This window comes from Phalacrocorax aristotelis, chromosome 22 (assembly GCF_949628215.1).
Source record: "Phalacrocorax aristotelis chromosome 22, bGulAri2.1, whole genome shotgun sequence".
Classification (NCBI taxonomy): Eukaryota; Metazoa; Chordata; class Aves; order Suliformes; family Phalacrocoracidae; genus Phalacrocorax; species Phalacrocorax aristotelis.
The window spans coordinates 583,314-609,261 of NC_134297.1; the positions used below are offsets into that span (position 1 = coordinate 583,314).

Genomic DNA, 25,948 nt, shown 5'->3' on the forward strand with positions numbered 1-25,948 from the left:
CGCTCGATTTGGCCGAGGAACAAACCGGCTTCGTATTTACGACCGAATTCCACGCGACCGCCACCACCAGCCGCGCACGCACAAGCAACCGCACCTCATCAGATGCAACGCCTGCGATTCTGCGGGCACGTACGTGCTTTAGTAATCCCCACGCTGCCTCTTCACCTCCCACAAACCTGCTGCAAGGTAAACTGAGCAAAGAATGGCTTTTATTGCGTTCTTCCCGCCCACCACCTTTTTGGATGACTGTTGGAATAAAACCCTTGCCACTGTAAGGTTTTCACACAACCGGCTGTAATCGGCTTCTGCTGGGGATAAAACCACCGTTTTCCTCATTTGGAGGAAGTTTTCTGGCACGTGAACTCACAATTTGAAAATGTGCTACACCATTTCTTCCTGAGCGCTTCAGATTTCCGTGCGTTACTATTTCTTAGGCAGCCTAGATGATACAGGAATGTGTTGTGGTTTTTTTTTAACGGGGCGCCCAGAGCTGGCACCTGGCCGGGCTTTGCCAAGCGGACACAGAGCCCCCCGCCCTCATCCAGTGGCCGCACGGGCGAAAAGGAGAGCCCAGCTACTACGTGCCCCTGGTCAAGAGGCGACAGTCAGGCTCGGCACCAATTAACAGCTCTGGCTTCGGAGCTCGCCGACTTCTGAACACCTCCCGGTCAAACAGAGCTTGCTTGCTCCTCCTCCAAAAACTCCCCGGCCTCAAGAAGGAACAGCAAGCGCTTGCACAGCACAGGCTCGGGGCTTGCCAGCCGAGTTCATCGGGGAGGCTCGAGCATCCCTGCGGGTTCTTCAGCTAAAACCACTGCCTGCAATGCCTCAGCCCCCTGAGCACACCCACCCCCCCGCCACCGTAGGCTCCAAGAGGCCAGCGGGGTTTACAACACGGAATCAGATGGCATTAACGACACGCCACAGCGAAACCTGCCAGCTCGCCATTAATACTGCTGCAAGACGGGCAGCGGGGGCTTTGCAGAATCAGCCGCATCCAACGCAAGGCTCGAAACACCGCTAACGCGCACGCGAGTCACACCCCCCGGTCTCCACCGACACTGTTGCCAGGACACCTGCGCGATCCATCTGCGGAGAAAGTGTGATAAACGCGAATTCGCATGTACAAAAAATACCGTCGAACCCGGGGTGCGGAGGTGTGCGTGCTAAGCAAGACCAGAAGGCAGCAAAACGATGCTTGAAAAGGCAGGCTAAAACGCTCCACCCCGCATTGAGCCCAAAGATGAGGGCTTTGCTATTACGAAGAACCTTTATCTCCCAGGAAACAACAGCTGTCCAAAACCAGCGTTTCAAGGAATGACTCTAGGGGTAATTCAAATTATGCAGTTTGCTCTGCTGTATCGCATTGTACATCTTAATGAACAAAGCCACAAGGACAATTTGAACTGATAAAAACGGGCTTGCCAGCGATAACAGCTGAAACTCCAAAGGACGGTCGGAATATCAATGCAGTTGGAGGATTCACGAAAAAGATCAAACTGTCACGCAGGAAATCTTTTCAAGCACCTACACTGAAGCAAAGCAACAGTGACAGAGGAAAGGCTTTAAAGGTCGTGCTGTTTTGGAAACTTTACCACCGCTCACAGCTTTTCCTTCTCCTGGAAAAAAGCAGCAGGTTAGCTTTTTGGAGATCTTCCCCAAAACCTCCCCGCTGTAAAACCGCATTACGGGCTCAGCGTGCCTTCGTAGGTCAAGCCTACAGCAGCAGCGACGCAGGCGCTGGATGTGCCAAGCGCGAGGGGCCGACGAAGGCACCCTTGGCTCCCGGCGCGGGCTTGGGGAGGGTCCGGGCGCAGGTGTGGGGCACACGGCACCCCGCGAGCGCGGGGAGGAACGACCGTGCTCCGCCGCATGCCCGCGCACCCGCTCCCTGCACCGGCTGCTGTGGCTCGTACCTGCTGAGCGGCGCCCACCGCCACTCGAAGGTAAACCCTTTGGGGCAGGGTTGCGTCCCCACGCCACGCCTGGACGCGTGTAGGCTAGAAATACCGCTCGCGAGCAAGCGAGGATGATGTCTGTCATGGGGACCTGCCCAAGAGGAGGAACTCGCCTCCCACGCCGAGTGGCGAACGCAGCCCTTTGAGCCTGGTCTGCTGGGTGGTTTTCGCAGGGCAAATGAATGCAGAACAAGCTCTCTCCGATAACTCGAAAGGACTACTTCTGAGAACGTAGTTTCCTTCGTTCCTAGTATGCTGGCTACTAGAGACGCCGGCATACCAACAACATGAGCTTTGGGCAGAGAAACTGCCTCAGTGCGGGGGTCTCCCCCCCTCCTTTTTTTTTTTTTTTTTTTTATTTAAAACAGGACCATTGTTTTTCAGAACAACTACGTGGTTTCAGGGGACGTGAACTAGGCCAGCATACACAAGAAATGGGGGGGGGGAAAGGCAAAATAAAATGTATTTCAAGCCCTCCTCATCCTAAGGAAGGGTTTTCAACGCAGCTGGCTGGCAGACGACTCGCACCCAGGCTGGCAGCGAAGAGACGAACCGCCCCGCCTGCTACCAAAGCGCTTCTGTCACGCTGGGAGAATACGTCAGCGGTTTGGTGGTGATGGGAATTAAGGCATCTATTGTCTCTCGAGGCTTTAAAAAGTGTTTCAACACTACTATGCTATGTAATTCTAGAGATTATGTTAATTTGACCTAATTTTTTTCCAGCTATGAAGTCCCTTAACTATTGAGGAGCAAAAATTTCTGCAGCTTCATACTGCCTGGCTGCTGGCTGGAAAGCACATACATGCTCGTCTCTGCACAAAGGAGGGAATCGAAGCCCCAGCTGTTCTTTGTGCGACAGGCACGCCGAACCTGTGGGCAGAAGATGTGAAGGCAGGCGTCAAGAAGATTCAGTGTTAGATCGGTGTCAGGGAAGAATACAAAAATTCCTCTTACCGGCATTGATTAACCTCCTTCTGCCGTATCGTGAGCAGTAACTGCTGGAATCAGCGAACGGTACTATGTTTTCGCTGTTTCTAGCCTCTTCCACAGCTCAAAGCCGATCCAGAAAGGCATCAGGAGGCGATGGGGACGCCAGCAAGCTTTGAGTTTTAGCTCCTCCATCACTGAAAACAAAGGTGCGAGCACCGCCCAGGACGGCCACGCGCTCCCGATCCCGAGGCACTCCTGCTGGGCCGACAAAGGAGGACCCCGCAGTTCTGCTTGGGAAGGGAGCAAAGAGCCGCCAGCCAACGCCCCTCTGCGTGCGCCTCGGCGCTCTCCAGCGCCGCCGTACCTCCCCGCGGAGCAGCACCCCGCCGCGGGCGGTGGCATCCTCAGGGCAACGGTTTGCTCCGAGGGAAACCCACCGAGGAGAATCGGCTGGGAAAATGCCGCGCCACGAGGCCCTCCCTCCCTGCAAGACCATCGTCCCGCCGTCTCCACGTTCAAAGCGAGCCTGGAGGAGGACTGGCGGGGCGCTTTCTCACAGGTAGAGACACGGACTCGCGAAGCCGCCCCCAGCTGTAGCCGCGAGGGTGCTGAGCGGCTCCCGGGCATCGCTGCCGGCTCATCAGCGAGGCGGAAACCCCACTGCGGCCACGCCAAGGCTGGGCAGCATGACCGCAGCGGCTAGACCGTGGCCGCGCTCGAAACGGGCTCCGACAGGAGCCTCAGTGACAGCCATTTCTGACTTCCAGAGCCACCCACTCCCCGTCTTATTTTTACTACGAAAAAGCCAGAAAACTACTGCGGGGGAGAGCCTCGAAACCTAGAGGCTACTGAAGATCCGCAGAGGTTGCAACGCCTGCAGCAGAAGAGCAAACAACCAAACGGCTACTTATTACGAAGAGGTGCTACCTGGGAGCCTGAAACGGCAGGCGAGGACAGCGGGCGCTTTGGAGCCGGTCCTAGGGGCACCCCTGAAACGGCAGGCTGGTAACAGTCCGCTTCCCGGGAAAAGGACAGTCGTTAATGTTTGCGGGCACCGGCATAAACTTAACGGGGTCAATCAACAGATTCTTCCTTTTAGCCTCCCAAAAGTCACTGAAAGCATTAACAAATTACCCTAAAACGAAAGAAAACCGTATGCGCGTTCATTTACACCGAGGCACGGGGGACCGAGTTTCTCTGCGAGCGGCTCTTAAGGAGACTCTAATACAGTTTGAAACCTACTCTGAAACGAAAGCTGGTTAGGTTAAGCAATGAAAAACAGAGTTGCAACAAAGCGGCCAAATCGCAAAGTGGGAGAGTGTTTTCGCGGGAGAGCGCCTCAAGCATCCGAACTCGGGTGCCTGGAGCTCGGTTTTACCGCTAAGCACCTGCAGGGAGGAAGACACAGAATGGCAAGGTCTGGGCGACACGATGGCGGATGGCAGGCGGCGCGCACAGGGCGCGCGTTAAGGCACGTACGTTGGAGGGAAGGCTTCGACTGCTCGTCCATGCCAGCGGAGTCTGACTGGGTTGCAAAAACCTCAGAAGGAAAGAAGCCACAAAACACCCTGAGCAGGACAGTTAGAGTCAGCGGAGCGGCGTCACAGAAGCAAATAAAACGTGAAGGCATTTACACAGGGGATGGTTTACAGCAACAATAAACATTATGCCATTAGCTATTCAACGGTCCGTTCTCACCTTCCGTTTGTCACCTCTGCCTCAAAAGAAAAATAATAATAATAAAAAAAAAGGCAAGCAAAAGCAGCAGTTGAAACAGAAAAGATCAGAAAAATGGCAATGCAAGTGATTACAAATAAATCGGAAAGGCCTTCCTTACGGGTGGAGAGAGTCGGGTCTAGTGAGGAGGTTTGGCGGATGCGTGTAGAGAGAGGGGCGCCTCGCGACCAGCTGGCTGGTTTTGCTCCTTTTCCCGCGCGGCAGGGGAAAGCTCAGCAGGCTAAGAGCCAGCTCCTCAAAAGGGGCCCTACAGCTGGTGCTCGGCTCGGTAAAACCCGACCGGCGGCGCCCGCTTTTCCGGCAGAGCGAGGCAGCGGGCTTGTCGCCGAGACACGCCAAACACCTAGGCACGAGAGAAAGCATCTCGAGTCACGCGAGGCGAATTAAATCGCTGGAGACCAAACTTTCCGCTTCCGAGTATTAACTGCTCAGAAGCTGATGGTGACGGGGTCGAGGCTGGAACAGCCGCCCGTACTCAGTGAGCTCTAAGGCTGTTCGCATCCTTCCTTTGAAAGCACCCAGCTTTAGCCACCGGTAACCGAGTTAACAGCTCTTTGTGCCGCGGCAGTTCCCGCGTTCCAAACACCTGCAGCGAGGGCCGCCTGACTCGCCCAACGGCCAGCCCAGGGCTCGCGCTGTGCCGTGGGTGCATTTAAGGAGAAAAAACCGAAAAACACGCAAGTGATTCGATTGCTGTTTTTCCCCAGGCTTCACGCTCTGCTTATATACACAAAAGACAATAAACATTCAGGACATTTCCAATGGTTATGAAGGTACCGTACCTGTGATGGTGGTAGGGATGGTGGTGGTAGTGGTGGTGGTTGTTGTGGGAGGAGGGATAGTTGTGGGGGGATCTGGATAAAATATAAAAAGGAAAAATAATAAAAAAGCAAATTAAGAAAAAACAAGCAGAACACAACAGCGATCAATCGTGATCAGAGAGCAAACAAGGACGCTAAGAAGCGGCACGGCTGTCAGATGTCTTTCCCCCTCTAAAGCCAGGTGGGGAGCGCCCGGCTGGCTTTAGGGACAGCGGGCCAGATCCTCAGCAGCTGGACACGGCTTTGAGCTCAGCCCACACCCCGGGAGCTGCTGCGCGCGGCCTTGCTCTAGCTGGAGAATCTGGCCCCGCAACTCCCCACCTCCCCCCCCCCCCCCCCCCCCCTTTTTGCCTTCTGCAGTGCTAAAACAAAATAAAAAAATAAATAAAACCCAGCATAAATTAGTCAATGGGAGAGAGAGATGGAATGGGAGAGGCATAAGAAAAATAAACTGCACGCTTTCCACAACAGAAAGAACAGTTCACACGTACAAAGAGAGACACAGCGGTGCTTTGTCGGTTTTCTGTGTACACGTCTGCCAGTCCAGGCGGGAGTTTGTCCGAGGGGCCCTGCTGCGCTGAACACCAACGGCACGTGAATGCACCTCGTTGCCTGCCCGGGGCCCTTACCTTCGCTATTCCTCCCCTACGAGCACAGGACGTTAAAAGCTACTTCAAAGACAGTGATGAATACAAAGGGATGAGAACATCATCACTAAATATCAATTTCAAGGTACGAAGGCTTTCACCAAGATCTTTTCATTAAAAAAGAAAAAGTCAGTATTTTCTGACAATGTCAGTTGAACGCTCCTGTTCTCGCTACCAGCGCGTTGTTAACGAGGAACACGGATACGGGGGCGTTTCTCTTTGCGACTGAGAACCGTTGCTCGGACGCACTCGGCCTGTTGAGACTCAAATGCTGCCGCTCCCCGCAGCATTTACGTTACGTACAGGGGCACGTCCTCATCCGAATTGTTGGGCAGGAGAAGGTAGGTACGAGAAGATGTGAAAGGAGAAAATGCGTATCGATGCCCAGATGATCAAACTGAATGCGTTAAGCAGTCGGGAAGACTTTGAACTACGGATTCAGTCGGCAATAATAGAGCATGAAACATTTTGTGGGCTTTTGATTTTAGGTTTCCTCTATAGGCACGTCAACTTTTCATTACTAGCACATCTGCTACTCTTTTATCTCCGGGCGAGCTCTCTCAGATGCCCTAATTAATATATCTGAACTTTAATTATATGCTGCACCTTTATTACATTCCATATGACTTCCCGAAAGTTTAGAGAGGTTACCTCGGCGTTCGCTTGGCTGGGGAGCGCTTATCTACGGTTATTTTATAAGCGGTGGTTGTCCCTCCCCTACCTCCGAAGCATCCCGGTCCCTACAGCGGTGTCAGGGCACGTCTCGCTTGCTCCCGAACGCAAACGTCTCCCCGGGAGCAGCGGAGGCCAAACCAGCTGAAGGGGAACCAGGGGAAGGAAGCCCCCGGCCTCTCACCGAACTGCCCGGGGACGATGCCACGCGGCAGACTCGTCCTCGGTAAAAGCAAAAAAAAAAAAAAACCCCGACTGCGCGCTCGTCGCGCTGGAAGTTTCTAGCAAATGTGTGCGCCTGCTCCCACGGGGCGCGGAAGCGTGAAACAGATTTTGAAAATAAACATGCTTTCAGCATGTGTCAGTACGATCGGCCATCCTCGTACCGCGTGCGCAGCAGAGGGAGGTGCGTTAAGCGCAGCTCAGCAGCGGTTAGTTCGCGAGCCCTGGCCGCTGGGGGCCGTTTGCATGCAAACCCCTTTCGGCGTGTCCCTGCCCCTCCTGGAGGCGTGCCGGATGGCGGCGCCGCTGCGGCTCCGCTCGGGCACCTCGGGCGTGGGGGGACCGCGGCCGGAGCCCCGCTCCTTCCCACGGCAGCGGGGCCTGGGGGGGGTCTGCGGCGGCAGGCGGCGAGGCGAGGCGCGCCCCCCACGCTATGCCTACAGAGGCGCTGCCGCAAGGACACGGGTGCCAGCGCCCACTTCAGAGTCGCTGCCTTTTGGCGGGGAAAGGCGCCAAGGGCTGGAGGCGTCAATGCTTTGCGCGGGCGAGGGGGATGAGAGCGGCATGCTCCGTGCAAGCAGCAGAAGCTTCCTTCCCGACAGCCACAACCTGAGTTAGCTTCTGGGCCAGAGGGCTTCAGACGACGGCCCAGCCGCTTCCTCCACACCAACACCTCTGGATGCCTCCCTTCTAAATTTGGGCTTAAAAGGATTCTCTATGCTGTCCAGAGCGCTGGACCCTAGTGGGATGCTCCCAAACATGCAGGAACTGGACATGATGGGATGTAAACCCATTTTTTGACCGTGAGCTCCTGAGAGACCGCGAAAAGCCCTTCCCTGCGCAGCCAAAACCACTGCTGGGTGCTTGAGCTAGAGTCCGCGGGTTTGCATCCCCGGGGAACCTCCGTCTCCTTTAAAACAGCACTGCCTCGGGCCTCCGCCGGTGGATTTAACCCTGAGGGGAGCAGCACTGCTGACGCCCCGTGCGGTCTAGCTCTCGCCCACATCCGAAACGCAGAGCCATTAACAAGTGCGAGAGCTGCCATGAGCTCTAAGGGCCAGGCGGCTCGCACCGCCGAGGGCTCCCTTGGGCCAAAGCACGTACGTAAACCTACGCAAGGAACGAGAGCACCTCGTCTACAGCGGCCTTACAGCAGCACCTTTCCATAGGTTTGGCCTCACGGGGAACTGCCTGTGTCCTACCTCTACTCCTTTATTCTCCACAACGTCAGCTGTTGCTGCAAACACCAATGGAAACGAGGTAGATTTTATACCTTGAGCATACAAATGAACCTCCTCGTAAATGCGTATCTGACTTTGTTTTGTAAACTGGAGTCTTTTGGAGCTCCGGGCGCTAGAAAACCACCCCTGAAATGCGGCAGGTGAGTTCAGTTTCAGCTCAGAGCTGTAGCTTGGTTTTATCTTCAATCTTTGGGCAGGTTTCTAAGACCAGGCTTAAAATGGCTCACGTGCAAGTGGCTTTCGGAGAGGAGGTGTCAGCTATTTATCTGGGCCAGGGCGTGCACACGAGAATTTGGACTGCAGAGCTTCAGGCGGCTGTTGCGTGGAATGAACTTCAAACCAGAGCGAGTTACTGTCCCATCCGAGTAACAGGCATTACCCACCATGAGCTCAGCCCAGCCACGCAATAACCGCTCTTAACAGATAAAGTCTGAATATGCGGCCCGAGGGAACTGCTCATCATTAAACCGGGGGGGGTCGCTCTTCAAGCGCCTACTGGATCTTTAGCACAGGCAGGGCCTCGTGACGGGAGCACAAGGTCTGCAGCAACGGCAAAATGATGTAGAGGAACTGAAGAATTAAAGCAGGTACCTAATGGCACTTTAGAAAGATGCTGAGATGTGTTTTAGCGTCTGCTCAGCAGCCACAGATAGGCTTAAGACATCCCATTCCTCCAGTTTATTTGCTGCTTTGTAATTATCTGGGGACGCTGGCCGATTCTTCGGCAGTTTAACTCGCTAATGGAAGACCCGGCGCCGCCCCCCGCCCCCCGGACCTTTGCTGGAGACACTGGAGGTGGTGTTACAAAAAGGAAAAGGAATTATCGGAGAAGTCCTGGGAGAACTGCCAGGCCAGAGAACTTCACAGTTCTCCCCGTGCCCCTGCTCTGGCTTTTCCTTCGGCTTCAGCTGACAGCACACGAGTGCCGCGGCAAGGCCACGAGCACGGCCTCAGAGGAAGGAGCTCAGCGGCCCCTGGACTGGGCTCTACACCCGAAGCGCAGCCCTGAGACTTACAGAAGCAAACCCAGTGGGTTTCCAGCCCCTACCCCAGCCCGGTAGAACGTAGACGTGTCGGGAGCTATCTGTACATCTTGCATTAAGCGAAACGTTAACTTCTGTCAAAGCTTTCAGAGCGCGGTATGTTGCAATTACGTGTAAATGAGTCTAGAAGAACGGTGGTTTTTCTCACGTACCGTATACAAACAGCATGTAATCCGCATGTGATTTCCCCACCGCGTTTGAAGCCTCACAGCGGTATGTACCATTATCTGTTTTGTTTAGGTTACTAATGAGAAGGTTTGAACCAGACACTACAACGTGTTGAGGCATCTCATCATCTACTCTTAACCACCTCATGTCCGTAGGCCTACAGAGGAGGGAGAAAAAGAAACAGTCACATTACTATTTTCCTATGGTAAAGATGGCATCTTCAATAGTTCATCCACAGATAGAAAGCCCAAACCAAGAAAGACTGTAAAGAAATAACACATGCTTTTTTTGCACTACTCAAGCCCAGATGCTGTCGGGCTTCCTCAATTTTAATTTATTTTAACCCAACAGGAAACTGTATCCAGACCTTAAATTTTCTGAAAACACTAATGCAAGCAGGAAGAAAGTTCATTAGTGGTTAATCATGCGCTTATTCAGTGGACCTGGAATCTCGGAGGCTACGGACTAAGTGCGCATCCGCAGGGTGCTCTGAGCGCAGATCTGGGCAGCACGTGGCAGAACCGGTACGTTTTTGGCAAGGCTGAACCCTTCCACAAGGCGGTGCGATGGACCTATTTACCTCGGTGGTGGCTGTGCCGCTCGCTAAGAACGTTCTCGGTGCCAGGGGAGAGGAACACCCCTCTCCTCTCCCCCAGTCCCGCCTGGGCGATGGCAGCCTCTGCTGCATCCCTTTGCTAAGGGAACCAAAGGGAGTATCGTGTCTGCACTGTTTAGGGAACAGAATCAGTGTGGTTTGCTCGAGCTGGTGAAGAAAGCGAGCGCTGTGGGGCTTGGGAGGGGGTCGTCTTTTAAAAATTATTATTATTATTATTATTCTTATAGTAGTCTTTAAGCAGCAGAAAGGACAGATCAGCTACGCCTGAGACAGCCTTCCCCAGCGAGAAAAACACAGCCCTTCTCGGGGCGACCTCTCCCTTTAACGGGGAGGTTTATGCAGGAAAACACCCCTCAGCCTGTCTGGTTGCACAGTTTGCACGTCGGACTTTGCCGGGCGCTCGTGCTGCCAGAGGTATCTCACAGCTCGGGCTTTCCCTGGCGCCCCAATGGTGGGCTGCCGCCAGGACGGAGACGCTCCTGAAGTTTCAACATCCCAGACACCCTACTGGGACGGATACGACACTGCGCACAACCAGTCGGGCAGCGGCTGCCTGCTACGGAGCCGACACCTGGTTTTGGGCCCGGGCCCGGGCCCGGCGCTCTCCGCCTCGCTTCCGAGCCGTCAGCACGCGGGCCGCGGCACGGGCAGGAGCTCTTGAGAGTGCAGAGATACAGTTTAACCTCAATACGGGTGGGAAAGGGTTCGGAGGCTGCTGGCTACAGCTTTCAAAAAGCTATCTGTGATTTTGGAGTCCCAGGGTTTCCGGCACTGCGTGCACTGCGCAGCGGCCCGCTTCTCAGAGACGTGTCTCGCCCTGGACGTCCCAAAAGCAACCGTTTCAGTACCTTCCCACTTTTGTCACAGTCTTGGGGGCGGGGGGCATGTGCGTCTAATCTAACAAAATCCCTGTATTGACAGCAAAACGGGGACTTCTACTCTCTGGTCTTTGGTTTTCCTCTGAGCCTCCCTCCCCCAGTGTTTACGTTGCCAAATTTTGCAGAGAAATGGTTTTGTTTGACTGGAGAAACATCCCTGTTCATCTTAAACCTCGGCAGAGGGGTTTAGGAAATACGTTTGTCTCAAAAACGCAGAGCTAAACACAGGCCATCATTTTACTGTGTATTTTCTTACGGTTTGAGAGACACACGTGAGGTGACCTACGTAAGCGGATTCCTAGCACGTTACTAGCATCACCCTACGGTTAAGCGGCATGCTGCCGGGAGATGCGTCTGTCTTATTTAACACGTGTATGTCTTATTCATAGCCTGGAAGAAAAAAAGAGTAAAGCAGCCTATTCATTAAATTCCCAGGTGATGGCAAATGGGAGGAACGGCAGTCACCCACGAGAGGAGGGATGCAAAGGGGCTTTGACAGACTCTGAGCAGGGAATAGATATTAAAACGGAACTCAGCAGGGGACGTGCCGGTCTCTAAGGCACGGGGAAGGACATCAGCCTCGTGCCCGACAGAAGAAACTGGGAAGCAGGAATCACCAGAGTGGTCTGGGGGAGGAGGTAGGCTACCGTGGAGGGCGGCAGCACCCCGAGCCTCCTCACGCCCTGCCTGCCGCTGCCTGCAGCGGCGGAGCCGGCGAAGCAGGTGGCTTCCAGGTCAGGTCTGCTACGCCTGCAGCGGCTCCTCGGCTCTGGGCACGCTACCGAGGAGACGCTGGCGGGGTTCAGGGATGTTTGTGGAAATCTTATGAACATGACGAAAATAAAAAAGGATAGCAAATACTTGACAGCCATAGATCTGAGTGGAAGAGGAAGTATTTAAAAAGAAAAAAAAAAAAAGTCGACAAAACTTAAATTAGAACAACAATGGAGGTGTGGAAGAAAATCTACCCTCCCTTGCCAGGGTTTTCCTGATGCATAGATTTCTTCAAGTATATAAGAAAGCCTCAAGGGCATGGCAAGAGGAGGAGAAAGAATAAAACCTGCATTTCGTAAAAACCACACAGGGCACCAGAAGGGAGGAAAATCATCGCACGGTCGATATAAGCAGAAAGACAGGCTGCCTTACCTTCGGGATCCATTGCACCTTTACAAGTGCTCAATTCTTTGGTCAGTCTTACTTCTGCGTATGGCACCTCTCTGGGACTCAATACGCAGGCCCCTGACCTCGCTTTTGCAGATCAATTGCACCCGACTGCCGCCCAAGCCATTCCCTGGGGGAAGATGCGTACAGCTGTGGGACCTCCTCCTTCTGCACCCGAGGGCTTGCTGCATGGCGGCCGCGGAGGGCTCTCCGAGGAGAAACCCCTCAGCCACTAGTTATACAGGAATAAATGCACATCAGAACAGATGTCTCAACTGGGTGGCAGGCGCTCGGGTGCAGAAAGCGTCTCTCCCTCACACTGTAGCATCGTCTTCGCAGCAGAGAATGGCGTATCGAGTGTCTGCGAGAGCAGCAGAGGCCAACAACGTCCGCACGCTTCTGCGGCGCGACCCCGTCACCGCCGGACAACCTGGTCCATCCTCGGGAAGCATCCAACTTACTGTGGTTTTCCAAAAGCTGCGCACGTCAGTTCGAGCGGCTCCCCTTCCCTCGTGAGGCCTTGCACCGGGTAATTCTGAGAAACCCGCACTTGAGGCTTATCTGCGGGACAAAAACAGCGTGCCGTGAGCTGTCGCGTCGAACCGGCTCAGACCCGCGCGCGCCCGACGCCCCCTGCCCGCCGGCGGCTGAGCTCGGCGCCGGCGAGAGGAGGAGCCCTCCGGCCGAGGGAAGGACGCTTTGCCGCGTCGGCGTTTATCGCTGAACTCGCTCGAGCTAAAAGGAACTCATTTGCCTTCACGCTGAGGTGAAACCAGAGATATCGGTGGTGCTCAGAACTGATGGGTTTTATCGCCTATCATACACGACTGTAGGACAACTCTCGGCGTCCGCGCAGATTAATAGGTTGGGCTCTACAACAGATGCTTGTTAGGAACACAAAAAGAAGTCACAGCCGCCGCTGCTTTCCCTTCGACAACAGGAGGTTTCCTTTCGTCTGAACGGAGCTCTTCTAAATCCTAAAGTAAACAGAGAGAATTAAAGTGTCCATAGTTAGGGAGGCAGCTCTGAAAGGCTTCGGTAAGACCCTGCGGGAAAAGAAAGCGCCAGGCCACAAACCTGGAGTCCACAATTAAAAAATTCATTACCTCCCACAAGTGAAGCACAGATTAAAGACGCGATCGGAGCCGTAGCTAAAACGTTATCAGCGCAAGAAATCAATTCAAGGCTACAGATGCCATTAAGCCATATATATTTTTCAGGAATTTACTCAACTGTAAAGAACAAAGGCAGGCAAAAAATCAGTATGCATAAAGGTTGAAACCATTTAAATGTTTCTATTTCCTCTGAGAGTAACTGCTACCAAAAATATTGGCTCGCTGCATTTTATTAACTGTGTTTAACTCATTAACATGCTTCCTATGGAATAATAGAGATTAGGGAAAAAAAAACCCCGTGTCAGGATTCAACCAATTTAAACTCTCATAATTTTCAGTAATGGAATAAGCTACACGAGTAAATCCTCTCCCGAGATGACTATACCACAAACTTTTTATAAACTAATCCCCGTTACAGATGCTTCTCGCAGCTATGGAGCCCGGGTGTCTGCGGGCTGGGACGGCGGCGCATCAGGGGTGTCGCGCCCCAACGTGCCGAGCCCCAGCTCGGCTGGAGACGCGGGCGGCTTCGGCGCGCCTGCCGACGCACGGAACAAGGGCGCCCAGCGCCGCGAGCGCTCGCGCGGGGCACGACCAGGGCGAGGCGAGTTAAACCGAGTGTTACGCAGCAGGTAAATCACAAGCAGCATCTCCAACGCTGTGCTCACGCTCACCGCTCTCATTCACGCCCCCCCCCCCCCGCCATCTGCTCGCTATTTATTATTTGCTTCGCGGCAGCACCTCGGAGCCCGTGCCAGAAGCACGGACGCTATTACACTCTCAGCTGTAGAAAGAGCAGAAAACCTTTTCAGCCCAATTTACATGGGGCCATGACACCCTGCGCTGAGAAAGCTCCGTGCAACATCTTCTGCTGCTTCCATGAGATGAGCGTTTCCAGTGAGCTGTTTGCCAGCTGACAGCTACTTATGGAAATCAAGAGGAACACACCGAAGGTTCGCTGCACTGAGAATGAACCGCAACCGAAGCGAGCTCTCCCAGAGCTACCGGCGGCGAGCCCTTCCCCCTCAGCTTTCCAGCCCTACGCTCTCCACTAAACCAACGAAAGCAGCAAAGTGAATCACAGAATCCCAGGTTGGAAGGGATCATCTAGCCCAACCTTTCTGGGAAGAGCCCAGCCTAGACAAGATGTCCCAGCGCCCTGTCCAGACAACTCTTGAAGGTGTCCAACGTGGCCGAGTCAACCCCTTCCCTGGGGAGATTATTCCAACGGTGACTGTCCTCACTGTGAAAAATTTCCCTCTGGTGTCCAGTCGGAATCTCCCCAAGAGCAACTTCTGTCCATCCCCCCTTGTCCTCTCCATGGGGCTCCTTGTAAAAAGGGAGTCTCCATCTTCTTCGTAGCTGCCCCTTAAGTACTGGTACACGGGGATGAGATCCCCTCTGAGCTTCCTTTCTCAAGGCTGAACAAACCCAGCTCTCCCAGCCTGTCCTCGTACGGCAGCTTCCCAGTCCTCGGATCATCTTGGTGGCCCTTCTCCGGACCCCTTCCAGCCCGTCCACATCCTTTTTGTAGAGTGGGGACCAGAACTGGACACAGCGCTCCAGGTGTGGCCTGAGAAGCCGTACCATTTCGAGCTGGACACCCTAGAGGTGTCGCGATACAACCCAAACCCGGGCTGCGTTGGCACCCGCGCACACACTCGTGAAGACAAGAGCGTTCCCAACAGAGCTAGTGCGGTGAACGTCTCTCCGAAGCAGGACTCGCCAGCCTGCCCGTAATTATAGCGGGCACTCACAAAAACGCTTCACCAGCCCGAAGGGTTCAGGATGGCTGGGCACTCAGACCACCGACGTTTTAATTAGGCTCGCAGTACGCAACACAAGTTTTGCTTGCTTTGAGCAAGAATTTGGCGGGGCGGGGGGGAAGGTGGTGGCGGTGGCGTCTTTTTTTCAGGACACGCGTCTAAACAAGCTTTAGGCTTGTTTAGCTTGTCCCAGCTCAAAGTCAGCATCCCTGGTAGCACGGCTTTGTAAAAGGCCAAGCAGCGTGGGATCCCGAGCTCGGCTCCCACACGGGACGGTGACATCCAGTAGCCTACCCTGGTAAAGCCGCGGTGGACTTCGACGCCCGGACCAGCGGTTTGCCACCTATTAACCACCTCCTTAAAAGGGCTGTGTTCTAGTCGTGACAGCTGTGGCTGGGGCAAGGACTATCCCGGACGGTGATCCAGGGTACAAGGCAAGCAGCAGAGGAGGTTTTAGCACCGAGTGCACTCCGGCAGCCGGAGATCCTCGACTGGGAACTTTGTAATATCATACAACCGGATTACTACATAAAAATAAAGGCATCTATGCATCTAAGCCACTACATACTCCACTGGCAGCCAATTAGATCTAACAACCCAAAGCTATTTCCTAGTATGCCTATTTCTAGCAGCTTAAAAAAACAGCCTAGTAATTTAATAAGGCACCTTTATTAAGCTAAATTCATTCAAAAGCTAAGAGTGATATACAAGGTTAAATACCAGCAGTCTAAAGGTTACACTGCAGCAGCAACCAATTTGAAAAACTTATTACAAACCCATTCTGTGTTTGATGAGGTTTCTTTCACAGCGGGCGCGCTGCGTGCCTGCAAGCGCGGAACCACCGCAGCCTTCCGGAGGGGACAGTGTGCCCGCTCCTCACCCCCGCCGGCCGGCTGCGGTGCGCGCCAGCCCGACCCCGTGCCAGAAGATGCCTCCTATGCCCCTCCCCACCCGAGAACCCAGGTTTGGGCTTCCCAAGCCACGGAGGTGCCGAGACTCCTCCAGCTGACACCCACCTGGGTGCACCCACGGACGCTTCATGGCTCCGTGCCTGGAAGTTACCAACGCACTCACGTTGTTCTGCATTTGTCCCGATTCCTCCTCTTACAAGCCGCTCGCCCAGTTTTTGCACCATCAGCAAAGGTTCTTAATGGTGACTTGTTAAGAACTTCAGATGCTTCGTGGGAGCACTAGACGGCACTGGGCCAAGCACCCAGGCCAGGCATTCACGCTAAAAATATCATCATTTGCTGATTACTCCCTAATGACTATCCTTTGAGATCTGCCAGTTAGTGATTTCTTAATCCATTTAAATGGACGCTCCATCGATAACGCTCAGATCTCATTTATCAGCCAAGATATCAACATTATACCGAGTTCGGCACCTTACAACAGCCTAAGCCTATTACTTCTACCCATTTCCTTTCATCAGGCCAACCTACCATCTCAAAGGCAGGCAAGCTCACCGTCTCAAAGCCCGTCACCAGATGGATTTGGCGAGCCTGACCTCGTCGTGCGCCCGGGGTACCACGATGCTCCGGCCAGGTCAGCCTCGGGACCCTCCGCCGCACGCCCCCTTCCCAGCCCGCGCGGCTCTGCGCCGGGGCGGCACCCGAACCCGAGCCGCGGGCGAACTTCCAGCCTCCCGCCGGGCCCCTCCTTCCGAAGGGCCGGCGTGACCTTTGGAGCTGCCGGTGCTCCGGAGGAGGCGGCGGCAGGGCTTTCTCCAAGCGCCCGCCCCGTGGCTAGGTCCTCAGACACGGCAGCCAGCAAGGATGCCAACATGCATGACTACTGTCCGGGAGTATGACCACGTACTTAAATAAAAGGCTGGTTTTCTTGGGAAAGGCAAGGAGGCACGTGAAAGGCGGTTACGTTGCCGCCCTCACGCCTCTCGCCTGAAATACTATTGGAATCTGCATAATGAGGAAGCTCCGTGCAATAAATTTAACTCTGGTCGTAGCCGGTAGTTTCACTGCGCACAGGAGCTCCCAGCAGCTGCTATAGGAAAACCTGCATTGCACTCGATGTACGTGCTCTCTGGGGCCACGCTGACCGTACCAGATTTGGATCATCACACTGCAGCAGCTCCTGGTCCTCTGGTGGTCTCCGTGCAAGTGACACGGCTCCTACAAGGCAACCGTCAGTCACTCTACACACAAAACCTGCACCGAAACGGTCGTTAATGACACAGTAAAAACATTTCGGGGAAACGTGACTTCTTTTCCGAAGCCCAGGTGACTCCTAACCCTCGCCAACCCCCACCAGCAGCAGACCAGGCAACCCTTCCCGGCCGACGCGCTCCCGGCTGGGCTCGAAGACAGCCGAAAGCCTTCTTCCCACGCGCCGCTTCTCGGGGAAACCGCGCAAAATGAGGAGGACGAGCTCTTGAAAGCAGGCTGGGGCTCCCAGAGCCCCACCGCAGAGCAGGAACGGGCGCCGTCTGACAACGCTGAGGCTCTCCTTGATGGTTCAGCTGCTTGCGGATGCTCAACCGAGCGAATGCACAGCGAGAGGGGCTATCCAGGGTACGTTTTCAGCACAAGATTTCTCTCTCTCTGCTCCAAATCCCAGCTGAACACGTACATTAAGCAAACTGCGCGTGACTACAGATGGCTGGTTTCTTCACGGCAGACGGGAGCGGCCAAAGACGTGCTTCCCGCAGTGGTCCGGGACAGGGGTGCTGCAGCACTACAGCGTCTTTGCAACGCCGGACTGTTTGCCAGCGGAGAAAATGGACTCCTTCAATGACTCAGCTGAAAATCCTCTTGCCTGCGCTGTGAAACTAGGTACCGAATCCAAGTTTTAAAATCCATTTCATGATTACTGTGTTCATTCCTGACACGAACCTCTTGGCAAAAACGATGCCAGATGGCATCCCCAGGAGAAGGATCCCGCAGGTCAAGCAGAGCTCCTGCCCGCGTGAGGCAATTCCGGCTTCAAAATCACCCAGATCACGCTTTATACATCAGAAGGGCACCATTTAATCCAGCTCCTCATCTGTGCTTTGCTCTGAGCCCCAAAATAATAACTCAAAAAACCCGCCTTCTGGCAGTTTCTGTACCCGACCTCGGCGTGCTGGGGGAAGAGCAGGGGGAGTCTGGTTTCATTATTAAAAGAAGCCCGCGGCGTTAACAGTTACACACAGAGGTAAACACACCTTGCTCCCGAACTCAAGCGGGTTTGCTGATCAGGAGGGCGAGGTCTGCACCAGAGACAGCCCGGACCGGGAATCCCCGATCTTCTCCTCGCCTTTTACAAGGACAAGAGTCTGTGTTGCTGATTTTCAGCCGAAACGTAGAAATCTATTCACTAAATAAATCCCACGTTTCAAATAACCAACAAGCCTACGACTGGCAGTTCCCAACTTGTCCAGAAGAGCCTTTCGACCCCACAAAAACACGACTGCAAAATTCGCCCTCGAGTAAAAGGATTCGAACGCTGTGCTTGCAGCAGGAAAAGGAAAGCCGGAGCCAGGCAGGTACGCTGGGTACAAACACTTTCCTTTTAAACACTTAAGTGCGCGCTGCTGCTTAATGCTTGTGAAAGGCAGGGTCCGGGCCACACTGTGCGCTCCTCGCTTCCAACAACATTCTTCCGAGGAAACCTTATTAATGAGCTTGCAAACGAGCACCCAACTGGGAAATGTCACAAACAAGAGCGGGTAATGCCCCAGAAAATCAAATAACCGAACACTTGGCTGGCCGTGGCGCTTTTCATATTTACTAAAAGACCAAAAAAAAATGCTTTAAATCAAAGTTTCTGAAGGGGTCAGCACCTCGCTGAACAAAACAACTCATTTATTCCTTTTTAGAAGTCTCCAGATGATAAATTACGTTGATGTTAATCACTTCACTGCATACTGTGCAATTAATATTTGTACTTCATAGAAATATAAGGATTACTGGAGACGTGACAGCATACGTATACGGCCACTTTCTAACATAATTGGGTGCTAAAAATTCTCCCATCCTAACAGCAGAGGCCGAAACAGATTCCATTTTAAAAGTTCACGTGCAGGTATTATAAAAACGAACGTGCAATTCATTGTAACTTCAGAAAAACAAAAAAGAAACCAACCCGGAGAAAATGCCAGATCAAGACTTGGACACTTCCAGTATCACATAATGAGATAAGGAGAAGTCCCACAAAGGCTGAACTTGAACATCTCCGAGAATATCTGGTTCCGCTCAATTCCTTAATGATGTTTTAATGCATTTGGTTGCTTCATTTCCTTTCTAAACTTACACTCAATGCGCCGGTCCTCCATCCCTCACTGGCGGATCCACGTCACCAAAAGAAAGCGTCCCCAGCCAGAATCCGGGGCTATTTGCAAACCGACTCCACGCCAGGTCCCGTGGCCGCCCGCCGCACAGGGTTACTCGCTCGCTGGCAGGGCTTTTAATCCGGCACGAAAGCGTTATCGTTGCTGCGAGTACACGGCACCGTTTGTCAAACTCTGTCTGCTTCTGAGAAGCATTACCAGGAGGGTTGCGCACATCGCACAGGGTGCTTGTTTGCAGAGATTTCTTTCTAACAACACACCCTCCGTCCACGTGGAAGCCTTTATCTCAAAGCTGCACCAAGGGCCGCGTTACGGATGCAACAAATAGCTTCCTCCACGAGTAGGACCAGTTAATACTCAGCAGGAACCCGTCTTACTCGCGGTTTTGCTGGCCACAGCAAAACAGTCTTTCCCCCTCCGCACACGTGCTGTGAACTTGCTATTTGTTTGTCAGGTGTAGCTTCGGGTATAGTAACAAGCGATCAGCGCGTAGTACGATGGCTTATCAGATAACGCGCACGTCCTATTTTGCCGTAGCAGAAGCCCCGCCACGCGCAAGAGGAGGAGGAAGAGACCCGGTCCTCCTGCGCAATCAGAGACGCGGCACCAGAGGAGACGCCTGGAAATAACCAGGGAGAGGCCGGGGCAGCAGCAAGACAAACGAGCTGCAGCAGAGCCAGCGATCGCCTTACCAAACCTCGGCCGAGGCGACAGAGCGTTCGGCGCCGGACGTGTGCGGGGGTGCGCCGGCGCTGCCGGATGAAGCGTTACGACGAACCCCACGCTCCCTCCCTGGGAAGGGTCTGGAATCGCTCTGCCCGTCCCCCTCCGAGAGCGCTGCCCGCTTCCCTCCTCCCAGCTTAGGAACTCAGGAACAACCTCGGCCTGGGGCGGGGAGGCCAAGAGCCAGTTAGAAATGTCTTCCTGAAGTTCTGGAGAAGCTTAAACAACCCAAAACCCCAAAGTCCGCAACTTCCTTTGAACTGCAACACGGAGGAAAACGTTCAAATGCACTGTTTTTATAACAGTGGGAAATGGGTCACTTTGCAGACTCACATTTCGGCACCTTCCTTTCTCTTTTGAGCGGAGGAGAACATTTCAATAAAACAAACACACCTTTTGGGCAACACCTCCAAAAAAGCCGGCGTACAAACGCTCCAGATCGTCAATGACACCATGGGCCCTCATCTACCAAAAGGCATTTGATACACCTGGCTTTAGGAAAATCACCTTAAAAAGAGAAAAGGTAAACATTTTGAAGGGAGAACGGAGGAACCCTGGGGAAGGAACGCTCCCTCCTCGTCCCCACCTTCAGCCACCGCACGCCCGCGCCCCGGCTCTCCCCGGGGAGCGTTACCAGAGCCCCCACCGCGGCCCCGAGCAGCCCGGGAGGAATGACAGCCGCACGTTCTTCTCGGAAAACGCCGCGGGAGAGGAGCCTCGGCGAACGCCCGTTCTCGGTTCGAGACCGCCCGCCCCCAAAGGGCGCAAACGGCACGCGGCTCAGGCTGCTCCCTTCCGCCGGCTGCGCTCTCAGCGGCTTCCTGCGATGGCAGGCGTCCCACCGCTCCCTTCCCCGGTTCCCTGCTTGTTTTTTTCTTAAAAAAACCCCAAAACCCAAACGACAACCAACTTTTGAAGTTGCATCTTGCAAAAAGTCTCTCTGGGCTCTGGAATTTAGTCAGACAAAAAATACCTCATTATCTGAGAAGGCTCCATCCATCATCCTCCTGTCCTTCCCCAATGCATTTCACGCTTGAGCTGGATACATTAAGTGCAGAGAAATACAACGTCTGCTGAGAGGAATATTTTCCTGCGTCCCGCCAGTGTTGCAAAGGGACGGATCCGCTGTGCCCTTGGTGGGACGGGCAGGACTTACGGGGAGAGAACGTAAGAGCAGACACCTGGGCGAGCAACGCAGCTCAGTGACGTGGGGCGACGCCTCTCCGGCTGCGAGAAAGGCAGCGACCACCTCACGCCCAGGACGGGCGGCGAGCGCTGACCGCCGCTGCTGCCGAGACCCGGCGTCGGCGTGCCTGGAAGGTGACACCGCGGTCAGTGGAAGCGCATGAACGGCGGTGGGCAGGCGTCCTTTGCTCTGGCTGCGAAGCCCGTACCTTAAAAAAAGCGGTTTTAATTCTGTAAGAAGCAGTTGATAAGGTATCCATTAGGTCTGACTGTAGGAGCCCAAGCTCGCCGAGAGGCCAAGCCCGTGTCCTCAGGAGCTCTGATTGAGAGCCAACCTGCAAAGACAAGAGGATCTTCCTCCCCGTCGGCCAACAAGTCATCGGCTTGAAGCAGAGAAGGCTCAAGGGCCAAGGTTTGCTCTGTAAGCGCCTCTTCCAGCCCAAGTTCAGGTCTGACAGCAGGTATTAAGTGCAAACGTCTGGACGCAGCTCAGCACATGAAGCCCCCAAGCTGCTACCTGCTGGGAGCCGCGAGGTTGTGCCGCGCGACACGTTCTGCTGCTGCCGCAGCCATCTGCTGCTGCCCCCGCCCAAGGGACCGACGGGCCTGACGTGGCTCGACTGCATCCGCGAACATAACGGCTTTAACAAGCGCAGAGTTTCATTCGGACCAGAACGTAAAACCAGACACCGCGGTCCGAAAGCCCTTTGCCTGCTCATCGCCAACCCCACCAGCTCCGTGCAGCAAACGGCTCCAGAACGACCCGAGGGGATGCTAACGACCAGCGCTACGGGCAGCAACCGGCGCAACGGAGGCGACAGGAGCCTCCGGCACGTCGGGCGACACCCAAATACTGCAGCTTCCCTGTGCTTTGCCTTCATTGCGCGGGGAGCACTGTAAAGGCTGCGAACGAAAGCAGTCAAGGAGGGATTTGTTTCAGGAAGAGTGGAACAAACATTGTTAAATTTTTCGCAGGAGCAGCGGCGAAATGGAGATGGGCCTCTCCCGGCCCATCAGCTGATCAGGACTTCAGAGGAATTTCTGAAAGGAAGACTAAACGGGATCTGATGCCCTTTCAACCAAGGGGAGAAACCCAGCAAGATTTCAATAGCTCAGCATAACAGGGGAGATGGGATTTTTTTTCCCCCCCGTTAAGTATTCGATCAAGCCTCACAAAGGTGCTAATGTATTATTAAAGCTAATGAAGCTCTACAAGAAATGTTAATGGACATTAAGTTTGCATAAATGAATTACACATTAGCACAGTCGCAAGAAATCTAGTATCTGCCAATTTGGGTAGTATCTGATCGTTTCTGTTTTCCTCATTACGGGAACATTACTTCCCGCTAGTTTCAGAGATATGAGAATTGTAACCAAGACGTTCATAATGAAACTACATAATGAAGCAGATGAAATAAATTAATACCAGACTTCCTCTTCCCCTCTTAACGCAACGCTACAGTTGAGGTGCACCTACAAACAGCAGCACTCTGAATCGCCCCAGCGCGCCGGCTCTCTGGGCCTTGCCGTGAGGATCGTCTCCCGTTGCTCTGGGGAGCCGTTTTCCCGGCAGAGGTGTGCGTATGCAGCAGCCCCCTTCCCTCCCCCAGCTGAAACTCAGGGACGGCCGCCTTTGGGACCACAGGCCTTTGCAGGTACCTGCTCATAAACCCGGTTAACGTCATACACAGTAGAGCAGCTCCCAAACGAAGTGAAATGCATTGTTAACACCGAACACATTATGTTAGGAGCATCAGAGGAAGGAGGTCGGCCTTGATCGGCGGCGTTACTGCAGATTCCGCAGAATTCCCGTTACTCCGGTCGAGGGAACCCGCTGGTCACGGTGCACGACAGCGGGTTCCTTTCGCGCAGCCTTTGCCCAGCAAACCCGCAACGGCGGCCGGTCGCTTTGACGTGGCAGCAGAGAAGCGCTTTTCAAAGAGATAAGTAGGTTGCTGAAAGAAAAATTCCCAGATTTAATCTGTTCTGACAGTCATAAAGCCCAGGCAGGAACCTTTGATGGATCAAATTCTATGTGCAGGAAGTTATTCCTTAAGAGAAGAAAAGTATGTATATGTATTGTACGACAGAAGGGCTGGGAAAAGCCGTGGCTTGACTCGTGGAGCGGTATCCAACATTTTGATGGCAATTTTTAAGTAACAGGGTATAAACCCCAGCTCTGCCGCCATCTTATCACGTAGTGAACAGTTCCTGCACTCTTAAGCGAACCATTTTCTATGTTAAGAGAATGAAAAGTTCTGCTACTTACACATGACTTCCAGGTAACGCTGTGTCTGCAAGTCTTTGACAGCAGGGTGATCCACCACGCAGATGACAGGGACGCCATCGTCCTCCCGTCCCACCTTCAGCACCAGCTGGCTGGTCACCGTGTACATGTCGGACCACTGCTCCACCTCCGCCTTGCCTGCGGGAGGAGGACAGACAGAGCGGAGCGTGATCACGATAGGGAGGATCTACTGCACCCACGTGGCCCCGGGTCCCTCCTCTCCGTGCCCAGGTGGCACGTCCCCCTCGGACACCGTCCCCGCTCCGCGGCTGCTGAGGCTCAGGGGAGAGGGGGACGCGGGCGTGCAGTAACACGCCTCTCCGCGAGCCTGTGGCCGATGCGAGTCCACACCAGGTTGCCGCGATGCTTGACAACCCCCTTGCGCCGTCCCCAAATCCTCACGCTCTTAAATCAATGCGCTACAAATCCCCTCCCACTCTTGAATCACCAATTAGCTAGAAAAGCGATTAAGCAGATTAACCTAATTAAAAGTAGCATCGATAGGCTGAAGCGTTTCAGCAGCGCTCTGCTGGGAGGAGGGAAGAGCAGCGGCGCTTGGAGCGAAGCACAGTTCAGGACTGGCCGCTCGACGGATGCCGCAACGCGTGGCACAGACACAAGGAGGGACAAAAGACGAGGCAGGAGAAGAAGGGGTTTTTCCAGGAACTCGGCAAGCGCTTGCTGACAGCGCACCTCCGCTTCGTTTTCAAATACTCTTATCTGTGGCTTTTCATTCAAGAATTCACACTCAAAATGTTAAGAGTAACTCTTGCAGAAGAGGTCTTTCGAACACAAAATATTTCTGCATAACGTAACTCAAGTGAAACAGAGGACAGACACAGAAAGTGACACCCTTGATATCTAGGGGAAAGGCTTTCTGATCGGCAAAGCCGTGCTTTCCTGCCGCGACCCGTTTCCCTACTTCTCTTTAAAAAAAACCCCAAGCATGCAAGGAATCAGCAGGGTGAGCTGGGACTGCAAGAAGCTACCTCTCGGCCCAACAGCCTCCCAGGAGACAGGAAAGCTGGGATGCAACTGCCAGCGCAAGAGATCTCGACCAAGAAGCCGGGCAGGTCGAGCACAAAGGGTCAGATACCACTGCACTGCTGCCTGCCGGAACGGGGAAGGAAAGCAAAGGGGACCACTGGAAGATCCCTGCACCGCCCCGATGCCGCGAATCAGTGGGGCACCACTTGGCGTGGCAGCGGGTTTGCGTTCCACCTCGATCGGCGCACTCCCGTGTGCCCTGCTCGGACGCTCGGAGGTGTCGGGACTTGGGGAGGATTTTCTCTCGCCCTTGTAGGGGGCTGGATTTGAAGTAACGAGTGTGGACTTCTGCAGAGAGCCCTTCAGCGTCTTGGGCTGGGTGAAGCACAAAGGTGTTGTCAACCTAGCTCACATCTACATGCAGACTTAAACTAACAGCACGTCACATGCGATCAGAGCCGGTGACTGGAATGTGCAAATACCAGGAGCAACCAGACTTCGGGGAGTAGGAGAAACCCATCTTGTATGAATATTCAACCGAACACAGAGGAAATGCTCTACAAACAAGAGAGCTAGACGTGGCGGTGAGCCGAAATTCTTTACAGCCCAAGGCGCAGATGATCCTACTTGTCCTGAAAACAGGGCGGAAAGCTACAGAAACCACGGCAGAAATAAATTCAGCGCACAGCTCTGGGGCTCCTCAAGGTCACCTGCACTTACAGATGCCAGGACCCTGCGCTCGAGCCTGGCAGGCAGAGGACAAAATGGAGCTCAGCCCTTCCGTGTTCGAGCACAGCCTGTCTGCCCACATACTCTTTTGTTCCTGAGCTGGCGTTTCAGGCAGCTCGCTCTACTTTTTTTTTTTGTCTCCCCCTCCCTCCGCCGAACCGGCAGCAGAGAACAAATACCCAGCGTTACATAAATCGTCCCAGCTATCCCCCCAAAAACACGCGAGTGGCTGAGAGGATACATCTACCGGTTAGCTCCTTGTTTCCTTTGAACCATCTGATGGTGGTGGCTGGTCTGCTGGCCATGGCAGTGCAGTTCAGCTCGATCTCTTCTCCCTCCACGGCGACTTCTTTCTGGATATCGATTACCAGATTGCGCGGCGGGACTACAACGAAAAAAACAACACAATGCACGCTTGGTGAAAAAAACATCTTTCGATCACTAACGCCAGGCGAAACCTTCAGGAAAACCCGTGACATCTACCAGAGGAAACGAGCGCCAGCATTCGTTTGATCTTTCAATCGATCAAATCCTTTGATAGGCGGTTTCACAGTAATCAGAGTAAGCGCTTTCCACCTAATAATCAGCGTAGTTTTGCAAATTGTTGCTTATCAAATTTGTGACTTTCTGTTCTCTCTCGCAGGCAGGCACCGTTCCAGGGAAGAGCTTTCGCCCTCTGCGCTACTCGGTTGTGTACATTGCTATTTAAAATTACAGCTTGACTCTATGCACGTTCCTTGCCTCCCTCTGACAAGGAGAGGAAACACAAAAGCTGAC

General features: G+C 53.8%; 1 protein-coding gene across 6 annotated transcripts in view; it reads right to left on the reverse strand.

Moving 5' to 3' along the window:
- CADM1 (cell adhesion molecule 1) overlaps positions 1-25,948 on the reverse strand; it is a 161,476-nt gene that overhangs the window by 23,873 nt on the left and 111,655 nt on the right. For 3 of the 6 annotated variants that reach the window (XM_075116467.1, XM_075116465.1, XM_075116463.1), the window contains exons 4-8: positions 25,419-25,556; positions 23,438-23,593; positions 12,556-12,655; positions 9,424-9,596; positions 5,408-5,479 (exon numbers count right to left, since the gene is read on the reverse strand). In XM_075116467.1, the coding sequence (XP_074972568.1) occupies positions 5,408-5,479; positions 9,424-9,596; positions 12,556-12,655; positions 23,438-23,593; positions 25,419-25,556 (639 nt within the window). The remainder of the gene's footprint in view (positions 1-5,407; positions 5,480-9,423; positions 9,597-12,555; positions 12,656-23,437; positions 23,594-25,418; positions 25,557-25,948) is intronic. The other 3 variants (XM_075116469.1, XM_075116468.1, XM_075116466.1) reach the window with 1 other exon arrangement.